Here is a 12386-nt window from a genome sequence, read left to right as displayed (position 1 = left end):
AAACTGGCTTGGTCAGAGAAGACAGAGGGTGGCAGTGGAAGGGTGCATTTCTGAATGGAGGGCTATGACAAGTGTTGTTCCTCAGGGATCAGTGCTGGGACCTTTGCTGTTTGTAATATATATAAATGATTTGGAGGAAAATGTAACTGGATTGATTAGTAAGTTTGCAGACGACACAAAGGTTGGTGGATTTGCAGATAGCGATGAGGACCATCAGAGGATACAGCAGGATATAGATCAGTTGGAGACTTGGGCGGAGAGATGGCAGATGGAGTTTAATCTGGACAAATGTGAGGTAATGCATTTTGGAAGGTCTAATACAGATAGGAAATATACAGTAAATGGCAGAACCCTTAAGAGTATTGATAGGCAAAGGGATCTGGGTGTACAGGTACACAGGTCACTGAAAGTGGCAATGCAGGTGGAGAAGGTAGTCAAGAAGGCATGCGGCATGTTTGCCTTCATCGGCCAGGGTATTGAGTTTAAAAATTGGCAAGTCATGTTGCAGCTTTATAGAACCTTAGTTAGGCCGCACTTGGACTATAGTGTTCAATTCTGGTTGCCACACTACCAGAAGGATGTGGAGGCTTTGGAGAGGGTACAGAAAAGATTTACCAGGATGTTGCCTGGTATGGAGGGCATTAGCTATGAGGAGAGATTGGAGAAACTTGGTTTGTTCTCACTGGAACGACGGAGGTTGAGGGGAGACCTGATGGAAGTCCACAAGATTATGAGAGGCATGGACAGAGTGGATAGTCAGAAGCTTTTTCCCAGGGTGGAAGAGTCAATTACTAGGGGGCACAGGTTTAAGGTGCGAGCGGCAAGGTTTAAAAGAGATGTACGAGGCAGATTTTTTACATAGAGAGTAGTGGGTGCCTGGAACACGTTGCCGGGGGAGGTAGTGGAAGCGGATACGGTAGTGACTTATAAGGGACGTCTTGACAAGTACATGAATAGGATGGGAATAGAGGGATATTGTCCCCGGAAGGGTAGGGGGTTTTAGTTAAGTCGGGCAGCCTGCTCAGTGCAGGCTTGGAGGGCCAAAGGGCCTATTCCTGTGCTGTAATTTTCTTTGTTCTTTGTTCTAATACTCCGGATGTGGTCTCACCAGTGCCCTGTATAACTGCAGCACCTCGTCCCTAGTTTTCTATCCCAATCAAAAAATCCCAATTTTCACTCAGAGGGTGGTGGGTGAGTGGAATCGGCTGCCGTCAGTGGTGGTGGAGGCAAACTTGATAGGGTCTTTTAAGAGACTTCTGGATGAGTACATGGAACTTAATAGGATTGAGGGTTATAGGTAAGCCTATATATAAGCCTAGGTAGGTAGGGACATGACCGGCGCAACTTGTGGGCTGAAGGGCCTGTTTATGCTGTATTTTTTTTCTATGTTCTATCTCCTTGCAATAAACAACATTTCATTTGCCTTCCTAATCACTAGCCGTAGTTGCATACTAACCTCTCCTGACTCATGTTCCAGGACACCCAGATCCCTCCTTACCTCAAGAGTTCTGCAATCTCACTCCATTTAAACAATATACTGCCCTTTTATTCTTCCTGCCAAAGTGGAGAGGTTCACATTTTCCCACATTATATACTCCATCTGCCAATTTTTTGTCCACTTTCCTTTGCAGACTCTTTACATCCACGTCACAATTTACTTTCCCACCTATCTTCATGTCATCAGCAAATTAAGCAACCTTCAGCCCCTTCATTCAGGTCATTGATACAAAAAGTTCAGGCCTCAGCACTGATCCCTGTGGCACACCATTTATCACATCCTGCCAACCCTTAAATGACCCATTTATCCCTACTCTGTTTCCTCTTAGAAAGCCAATCTTCTATCCATGCTAATACATCGCCCCCTACACCACAGCCTCACTTTGCGCAGTAACCTTTGATATGACAGCTTTTCAAATGCCTTCTGGGAATCTCAATACAGCACATCCACAGATTCCCCTTTATCGACGTTGCTCGTTACCCCCTCAATAAATTAGTCAAACATGGTTTCCCTCTCAAAAATCATGTTGACTCCGCCTGATTGCGAAGTGCCCCGCTATAATCTACTTAATAATTGATGTCAGCAATTTCCCCACTATAGATGTTAAACTAACTGGCCTGTAATTTCCTGCATTCTATCTCTTTCCTTTCTCAAATAAAGGAGTCACGTTCACTAGTTTCCAATCTGGTGAGAGCATTCCAGAAGGAGACAGACCAGAGAAATGTCAGAAGGAACTTAATGTCATTGGGAAGGAAACCAGTGGAACTTTTGACATTCTATTTGGATCCGGCTGGAGACCAGGAACCAGGGACAAATAGAAACTCTCCCAGCAGCTCGGTGGAAGGCACTCCGAGAGAGAGCAAAGAGAATACAATTCATTCTCAACCTCATGATGAAATCAGGACCAAATCATGGACATCAGTCAAGACACCGCAAAGACTAGCCCCTGACCCCATTGTGAATTCATACTCAGCCAGCTTTGAGATTGGAAACTTGGCGGACCCAGATCCCAGGGAAGTTATCACAGAGAGGGAGCACAATTACATGAATGAACCAAAGTGCCACATGATCGAAGATTACCTGAAAGGAGGGTGAGAATGTGATGAGTGGGCAATAAGTATCTAGGATGAAGTATGGCGCACCTATAAATACAGCCACTTTTCCATTGCGCTGGGGCACTTGTCCAAAATTAGCAGCTCCTCATAAAGGTGAAGACAGTGTCCATTCGGAATCCAAGGCAGAGCTAGCAGTCCTCCATCAACCTGCACACCTTCCTCTGTAGCTAAAGACTGATACATGGAGAGGATCTGAGGGAACTCAAACCAGCCTCCCATCCATTGACTCTGTCTACACTTCCTGCTGCCTCGGAAAAGCAGCCAGCATAATTAAGGACCCCACCCACCTGCCGGCAGGAACAGCTGGAAAATCCCGCCCACTGAATGCTAACTTTGCCAGAGCTACGCCCTGCAGTCACGCATAGCAATATAGAGAAAAAAAACTATCCAACTATACCACACAAAGCATTATTCTGATACTCAACAGTGTAGATTGGAAACCAGCTTAGGTAAAGAGTCATGAAAAGAACTTACAAATCCTCTTGTATACTGGTTCAACATGAAATCTTCGCCCACCGCAGCATCAGCCAAGGCTTCTCTTATGTGAGAAGGAGGGGGCAGATCTGGGAATCCCTGACCAAGATTGACCACCCCTGGCATAGCAGCCAGCTTGGTAAATTCAACCCTATAAAACAGGGGCACACTTTAGCAAACAGAAAAAGAGGTGGAAATACCAATCCGATCCACAAAGAGAATGTTTCAAAGTTACTTATTAGCGTCACAAGTAGGCTTACATTAACACTGCAATGAAGTTACTGTGAATATCCCCTAGTCACCACATTCCGGCACCGGTTTGGGTACATTGAGGGAGAATTTAGCATGGCCAATGCAACTAACCAGCACGTCTTTCAGACTGTGGGAGGAAACCGGAGCACCCGGAGGAAACCCTCGCAGGCACAGGGAGAACGTGCAGACTCCGCACAGACAGTGACCCAAGCCGGGAATCGAACCCAGGTCCCTGGCGCTGTGAGGCACCAGTGCTAACCACTGTGCCACCCTGAAGGACAGGTTAAGACATTCCGGGTGTTAATGCTGTATTGGATGAGGAAAAAGAGTAGATGGATAATTGATAGGGATTTGCTGGACTCTCCACGCACTCAATGCAAACAATTCTTTCATTTAGATCATTAAAAAAAAATGCAAATTGGCCCTGTGCTCTGGAATTGGCAGTTTTGAAAGCCAGGTAAATAGGTTATAGTAGCATTGCAGTTAGATTACCTAACTAGTAATCCAGAGGCCTGGACTAATGAGTTTAAATCCTACTACAACCCACCTGGGGGATTTTAAGTTCAGTTAATTAAACTAATAATATTAAAAACTAAATGGACCAAAGTTTCACTTCTGAATTGAAAGTGCAGAGGTGGAATGTTCCCAATTTGCAAACTCGACTCAGAAGAAAGTGCCCTGAACCTTCAGATTTTTGTTCCTGTGGTGATGGGGAGGGGCTACAGGTGCCCACCAGCTCTGGGAAGTTTGTAATGGCTACTGGGCGCTGAGGAAGTGTAATAGGAAGTGGGGCGGCACGGTGGCACAGTGGTTAGCACACAGCGCCAGGGACCCAGGTTCAATTACGGCCTCAAGTCACTGTCTGTGCTGAGTCTGCACGTTCTCCCCGAGTCTGCATGGGTTTCCTCTGGTTGCTCCGGTTTCCTCCCACAGTTCAAAGATGTGCGGATTAGGATGATTGGCCAGGCTAAACTGGCCCTAGTGTCGGGGGATTACCAGGGTAAATATGTGGGGTGATGGGAATATGACCTGGGTGGGATTGTTGTTGGTGCAGATTCGATGGGCTGAATGGCCTCCTTCTGCTGTAGGGATTCTATGGATTGTATGATACAAAAGGCTGGCCTTGGTGCTGTTTGGTTCAGTTACAACAAAACAAAAAATAGCCCACTAGCGCTCACCCCTCAGCCCCCACATGCCCCATCCATGCTAACTCATGCCATCTCACACACCCACACCCTCCATGCCAACCTATGCCCTCCAGTCCTCCTCATGGTCCTTCATAGCTCCTATGCCAACTTAATTCCAACTCGGGCCCCCACACACTACCCTTTGCCTTTACACCCTCTATGCCAACCCATGCCCCTCATACCTCCATACCAACACATATTGCCCACTCACCTCCATGGCCTTTATAGCCCCCATCCCAAATTAGTTCCAACTCATGCCCCCATCCACCACCTTTTCTCTTACCCCTCCATTTCAACTCACCCAATATTCACAAAAATGCTCACCAAATGTCCACTTCCGATTTCACTATATTTAAAAATAATACTACCATTGATAAGATTTAAATCCTTTCTAGAACTTAAGCTCTTATTAAAAAAAATATTTCCTTCAAGTACTTAACCTCTTTAAGAACAAAAAACTCTTCAAGTACCTAGTCCCTTATGAAAATACATATTTATATTCCTTGCCCCACATCAAACAGAGCTGATCTGTTATTAACTACATGGAGCTATCAATCAAACAGTGAACTTACTAGCTGCCCCTACTGTGATAATGATAGGTTGTGAAAACAGTCAGGTAGCACTAATGCTTTATTGTTTCCCCAAAATTTAAAGAGCCTGGGGTTTAAATGACTTGACAGCTTGGCAATTCCACAGAGCTTATCCACGGTTTACGTACATTCATAATTCCAATAACTGACACCTCTCCAAGGGGTTTCTTATCTCACCAAAGGGGCACCTTTCCTCTCCCATACTTTAACGCTCCAAAATGGACCATACTTCTCCAAATAACCCCGGTATCTTTAGAACCTTTCCTCAAATAGAATAGCCCACTGGTGACTTTAGAAGTAGCAACTGCCTGTTGCCACTAAGCAAACTCAGTCCATTGCAAGTTCCTCTATAACTTGCTGGGGTTTAGCACCCTTAATAGTCTTCTTACCAGGAGCAAGAGGACATGGATAAGAGATCGGTACCAATTCTGTTTGCTTGTTATCAAAGACAAGGAAGTAGTTTAAACAGATGAATGCATTTAAGGGCATTGCTAGATAAACACCAGGGAGGAAGGATCATGTTAGATGCAATGGAGCAAGCTCAAGCGAAGCATCACAGAATCAGCATCACAGGATTATTACAGCAAGGAAGGAAGCCATTTGTCCCATTGTGTCTGCACCAGCTCTCCAAACGAGCATCATGGCTTTGTGCCATTCTCCCGCCTTTTCCCTGTGCCCCTGCATGTTGTTTCTATTCAAGTAATCATCCAATGCCCTCTTGAATGCCTTGATTGAACCTGCCTCCACCACACTTCCAGGCAGTGCATTCCAGACCCCAACCAAGTTTTTTCTCACATCACATTTGCTTCTTTTGCAAATCACCTTAAATTTGTGCCCTCTCGTTCTTGATCCTTTTATGAGCTGGAACAGTTTCTCCCTGTCTGCTCTGTCCAGCTCTCTCATGATTTTGAACATCTCTATCAAATCTCCTCTCCAAGGAGAAGGGTCCCAACCTCTCCAATCTATCCTCATAACTGAAGTTACTCTTCTCTGGAACTATTCTTGCAAACCTCTTCTGTACTCTCTCCAATGCTTTCACATTCTTCCTATAGTGTGGGCTCCCAGAACAGTACACAATATTCCAGTTGAGGTCTAACTAGTTTCTTGTATAAGTTCAGCATTACCTCCTTGCTCTTGTACTCTATGCACCTATTAATAAAGCCCACAATACTATAGGCTTTATTACCTATTTTCTCCACCTGTCCTGCCACCTTTAATAATCTATGCACATATACACCCATCACCAGCATCCCATTAAGAATTTTGCCCCTTATTTTCTATGGTCTCTCCATGTTCTTCCTACCAAAATGCATCACCTCACACTTCTCCATTGAACTTCATCTTCCACCTATCTGCCCAGTCCACCAACTTGTCTATGTCCTAGTGTCCATAAATACCAGTACAGGGCAACTGAGTCGAACAGCCTGTTTCTGCACTGCATACGCCATTTAAACTATGTAGACACACAACTAACTAGACTACAATCCAACCAGCAAGAATCTTAGGACTCTGTATTTACTCAGATTTGAACCAAGAAAGATATAACTTGTTAACAGTGAAAATACATTGGGCCTTAGGACTCAGGAGCAGGAGTAGGCCATTCAGCCCTTTGAGCCTGCTCCGCTATTCAATAAGATCATGGCTGATCTGGCTGTGGTCTTGACTCCACTTTCCAGTCTGCTCCCCGTAACACAGCTTTGTACCTGCAGAACTTTTATGTGGATACTTACCATACATTCTTATCCAGGCCTTCAATCCTTTTTGCATTCTTGTGTCTGAATGAAGTCATCTACAAATTGAAGGAAACAAATGACTTCATTCACTTTAAATAATGCACAGATCTTTATAAAATTATGTTTGGTTCAATCAACTAAAATGTCAGAAAAGGTCCCAACATGCACGTGTAAAACTTTGCAGGAGTGTCTCGTTCCAAAAAGCAGAACTTCCATTGGGTAAAATGAGCAAGTATTTTGAATGTCAAATTGCAGCAATGCTTTTAAAACTGGTCACTAATTTTAATAATCACTTCTCCCTTCCCCCATTGGTGAATGCCTATATACAATGCTTATATTCACCACAGAAAGCATCACTTCACAGCTTGGTATGGCTCCTGCTCTGTCCAAGACTGCAAAAAACTACAAAAGGTCGTGGATGTAGCCCAATCCACCACGCAAACCGGCCTCCCATCCATTGACTCTGTCTACATTTCCCGCTGCCTCGGAAAAGCAGCTAGCATAATCAAGGACCCCACGCACCCCGGACATTCTCTCTTCCACCTTCTTCCGTCAGGAAAAAGATACAAAAGTTTGAGATCACGTACCAACCCACTCAAGAACAGCTTCTTCCCTGCTGCTGTCAGACGTTTGAATGGTCCTATCATATATTAAGTTGACCTTTCTCTACATCCGAGCTATGACCATAACACTACGTTCTGCATTCTCTCCTTTCCTTCTCCCCTATGTACTCTATGAACGGTATGCTTTGTCTGTATAGTGCAAAAAACAATACTTTTTACTGTATGCTAATATATGTGACAATAAAGCAATCAATCAAACCATCTTTTTACATACATAAATGTTTGTTTCAGATCTGTTATGTTGCTGTCCTGCCAACAAGCCCCCCGGATGTTTCTACTCTTCTTGTACTTCTAATGATGGTGGCTGGAGGTTTGTAAGGTGCTGTGTAGGGAGGCTGACAGTCTAGGTTACCTTCTCAATCCTAGAATCGAGTTACCAGCTACTGGATCAGAAGCAAGAGCCAGAAGTGTTATTCCACACTGTGACTTCCAGAGTGGGGCAAGATCCCCTGGAGGAGTAGTGGATTTGTTATAGAAAAATAGAAGATAGGAGCAGGAGGAGGCCATTCGGCTCTTCGAGCCTGCTCCGCCATTCATCACCATCTTGGCTGATCGTCCAACTCTATAGCCTAATCCTGCTTTCTCCCCATAACCTTTGAACCCATTCACCCCAAGTGCTATACCTGGCCGCCTCTTGAATACATTCAATCTCTTGGCATCAACTATTTCCTGAATTCCACAGGCTCACCACTCTTTGGGTGAAGAAATGTCTTCTCATCTCCATTCTAAATGATCTACGCTGAATCCTCAGACTGTGACCTCTGCTCTGGACTCCCCCACCATCGGGAACATCCTCCCTGCATCTACCCTGTCTAGTCCTGTTAGAATTTTATAAGTCTCTATGAGATTTCCACCCCCCCCCCCTCCCCCCGCACCCCTCATTCGTCTGAACTCCAGTAAAAACAATCCTAACCTAGTCAATCTCTCCTCATACGTCAGTCCCGCCATCTCTGGAATCAGCCTGGTAAACCTTCGCTGCACTCCCTCGAGAGCAAGAACATCCTTCCTCAGAAAAGGAGACCAAAACTGCACACAATACTCTAGGTGTGGCCTCACCAAGGCCCTGTATAGTTGCAACAACACATCCCTGCTCCTGTACTCAAACCCCCTCGTAATGAAGGCCAACATGCCATTTGCCACTTCATAAGGAGGCAAACTGCAGCCAGTCTGCAGCAAGGAGCAAAAGGCCCCTTTAAATTCTGCAATGGAACAACCAACTGCTTACCATGGAGGTGGAAAACCTTTGTATGCGTGAAGAACGAAGAAGTTTCTGTGTGGTTTTGATACGTTTCAGCCAACAAACAAGCTGCATGCCTGCAATATGAAACATTAAAAAAAAACACTTCAGAAAATTAAAATGTGGGCTCGATAGTAGTTTGGGAAGCCCTGTAGATTTGAAGGGAGGTTATATCAATGCAAATTCAAATCTTATTTCTTTGTTTTCAATGCAAACTCCGACGTTTTCAAAAATATGCTATATTCTGACTGGACTTAAAGTGCCACAAAACATATAATTTTCATAGAATCCCCACAGTGCAGAAGGAGGCCATTCGGCCCATCAAGTCTGCACCGACCACAATCCCACCCAGGCCCTATCCCCATAACCCCATGCATTTGCCCAAGGCTAGTTCCCCCTGACACCACGGGACAATTTAGCATGGCCAATCCACCTAACCCGCACATCTTTGGACTGTGGGAGGAAACCGGAGTAGCCGGAGAAAGCTCACGCGGACACGGGGAGAAGTGCAGACTCCACACAGAGAGTGACCCAAGGCCAGAATTGAACCCGGGTCCCTGGCGCTGCGAGGCAGCAGTGCTAACCACTGTGCCACCGTGCCTCTTATCATGGATGCTGACTCATCTTCTATCCCTTTCAAGCAATAGCATTCCTTTTTCTTTTTTTACAAAAGCAGAACACATTGACATCGTTGATGTTCCCATGTTACTGGATAAGGTGCCACAGTGCAGACTGGCTGACAAGGTCAAAACGTATCACAACAACAATTTATTTGATTTCTACAGCACCTCCACTGTAGCAAAATATCTCAGGAATGTAGTCAGACAAAACAAAATGATAGTGAACCCAGCAAGGGGATATTAGATGACTAAAAAGCTTAAATGTGAAGGTTTCTGGAGCAATTATAAGAGGCAGAGTTGGAGGCTATTAGGAGGGTTTCATAAGGTCACTGTTCAGACAGCACAGTCACCACTATGACTGTAACACCACATTCTGCACCCTCTCCTTTCCTTCTCTTAGGGGTGGCACAGTGGTTAGCACTGCTGCCTCACAGCGCCAGGGTCCCAGGTTCAATTCCAGCCTCAGGCTACTGTCTGTGCGGGAGTCTGCACGTTCTCCCAGTGTCTACATGGGTTTCCTCCGGGTGTTCCGGTTTCCTCCCACAGTTCAAAGATGTGTGGGTTAGATTGATTGGCCGTGCTAAATTGACCCTAGTATCAGGGGGACTAGCAGGGTTAATATGTGGGGTCATGGAAATTGTGGAATGGGTGGGATTGTGGTTGGCGCAGATTCGATGGGCCGAATGGCTTCCCTCTGTACTGTAGGGATTCTATGTACAGTATGTTTCGTCTGTATAGTGCAATACTTTCCACTGTGTCCCAATACATGTGACAATAATAAATCAAATGAAAAAGATAGAGTAGGCTTAGTAGGGCAAAGAAAGCTGCCAACAAAAGGCCAGAGCTGGAGAATGCAGAGCAAAACAATGCAATGTTATTAATTAGTTAAAGCGGGAGGGGGAGAAATGACGACCGCCAGTTGGTAACTCGAGACTTTAAAGATCAGGAGGAGAGTTAAGATTTTTATCTCAGTGCAGAAGCTGTTAGGATCTATAATGGACCCCCTCCCACCGCCCTCCCCAAAAAAGTAGCAACAGAACTCATGATAGATTACAGGAAGCAGTACAGCAAAAGACTGAAGATTGGCAGAACGCTTTACAAAGCTGCACACAGAGGGTGTGAATGGCCTTTTCTCCAGCCACAGTCTTACTGTGCGGTGTCAGTTCGGGATTACCTGGGCGGTTGAGGGACAATTCTGGAGAAGCTCTCACCTGGGAGGTCAGATCTGTAGGTTAGCAGTGACACACAGTGACTGCTACAAGCAGAAATGGCTCCGGGAAGTGGCAGGATCGTGTTAGCAGCTACCTCCCACGACAGTGCTACCGGCGGCACTGCACAAGCTGCCTGTCCCAGTGAGAGAGCCGGGACAACAATCACTCAACTTTAACCCTTCATTTTCACTGGAGCGGGTTTATTAAGAATGCATTGCGCCTTCCGACCCACCGGACACATCACACGCTGGCACTTTGCCCAGGAACGAAGCAGCTTGCTCCGCCCCGGACAATGTCACATCTCCCTGCTGTGGAGATGCCGGCGCCAGTCCTCCAGCAGCACCCAGATCCGGCACCCACACTGACTCCCAGCACCCACACTGATACCCAGCACCCACACTGACTCCCAGCACCCACATTAACACCCAGCACCCACACTGACACCCAGCACCCACACTGACACCCAGCACCCACATTGTCACCCAGCACCCACACTGACACCCAGCACCCACACTGACACCCAGCACCCACATTGTCACCCAGCACCCACACTGACTCCCAGCACCCACACTGACTCCCAGCACCCACACTGATACCCAGCACCCACATTGTCACCCAGCAACCACACTGACACCCAGCACCCACATTGTCACCCAGCAACCACACTGACACCCAGCACCCACACTGACAGCCAGCACCCACACTGACACCCAGCACCCACATTGTCACCCAGCACCCACACTGACTCCCACACTGATACCCAGCACCCACACTGACACCCAGCACCCACATTAACACCCAGCACCCACACTGACACCCAGCACCCACACTGACACCCAGCACCCACATTGTCACCCAGCACCCACACTGATACCCAGCACCCACACTGACTCCCAGCACCCACATTAACACCCAGCACCCACACTGACACCCAGCACCCACACTGACACCCAGCACCCACACTGACACCCAGCACCCACACTGACACCCAGCACCCACATCGTCACCCAGCACCCACACTGACACCCAGCACCCACACTGACACCCAGCACCCACATTGTCACCCAGCACCCACACTGACTCCCAGCACCCACACTGACTCCCAGCACCCACACTGATACCCAGCACCCACATTGTCACCCAGCACCCACACTGACACCCAGCACCCACATTGTCACCCAGCAACCACACTGACACCCAGCACCCACACTGACAGCCAGCACCCACACTGACACCCAGCACCCACATTGTCACCCAGCACCCACACTGACTCCCACACTGATACCCAGCACCCACACTGACACCCACACTGATACCCAGCACCCAAACTGTCACCCAGCAACCACACTGACACCCAGCACCCACACTGACACGAAGCACCCACACTGACTCCCTGCACCCACACTGACACCCAGCACCCACACTGACTCCCTGTTTCACACTGACTCCCAGCACCCACACGGACACCCAGCACCCACACTGACACCCAGCACCCACACTGACTCCCTGTTTCACACTGACTCCCAGCACCCACACTGACTCCCTGTTTCACACTGACACCCAGCACCCACACTGACACCCAGCACCCACACTGACACCCAGTACCCACACTGACTCCCTGTTTCACACTGACTCCCAGCACCCACAAAGACTCCCAGCACCCACACTGACTCCCAGCACCCACACTGACACCCAGCACCCACACTGACACCCAGCACCCACACTGACTCCCTGCACCCACACTGACTCCCAGCACCCACACTGATACCCAGCACCCACACTCACTCCCAGCACCCACACTCACTCCCAGCACCCACACTGACACCTAGCACCCACACTGACCCCC

The 12386-nt window shown here is 47.3% G+C and overlaps 1 protein-coding gene across 3 annotated transcripts in view; it reads right to left on the bottom strand.

Annotated features, from left to right (window-relative positions):
• The window catches only part of LOC144497522 (kynurenine--oxoglutarate transaminase 3-like), a 52691-nt gene extending 41879 nt beyond the window's left edge, over window positions 1–10812 (bottom strand). Inside the window, exons 1-4 of one of the 3 annotated variants that reach the window (XM_078218914.1) lie at window positions 10541–10812; window positions 8698–8786; window positions 6847–6905; window positions 3088–3238 (exon numbers count right to left, since the gene is read on the bottom strand). In XM_078218914.1, the coding sequence (XP_078075040.1) occupies window positions 3088–3238; window positions 6847–6905; window positions 8698–8784 (297 nt within the window). In that variant the 5' untranslated portion in view covers window positions 8785–8786; window positions 10541–10812. Of the gene's footprint in view, window positions 1–3087; window positions 3239–6846; window positions 6906–8697; window positions 8787–10503 lie in introns of all 3 variants that reach the window. The other 2 variants (XM_078218915.1, XM_078218916.1) reach the window with 2 other exon arrangements.
• Between the last annotated feature and the right edge of the window lie 1574 nt (window positions 10813–12386).

The sequence above is a fragment of the Mustelus asterias genome, chromosome 8 (genome assembly GCF_964213995.1).
Source record: "Mustelus asterias chromosome 8, sMusAst1.hap1.1, whole genome shotgun sequence".
Lineage (NCBI taxonomy): Eukaryota > Metazoa > Chordata > Chondrichthyes > Carcharhiniformes > Triakidae > Mustelus > Mustelus asterias.
The sequence above is the reverse complement of the archived record's forward strand: the minus strand, read 5'-3'. Positions and strand labels throughout refer to the sequence as shown.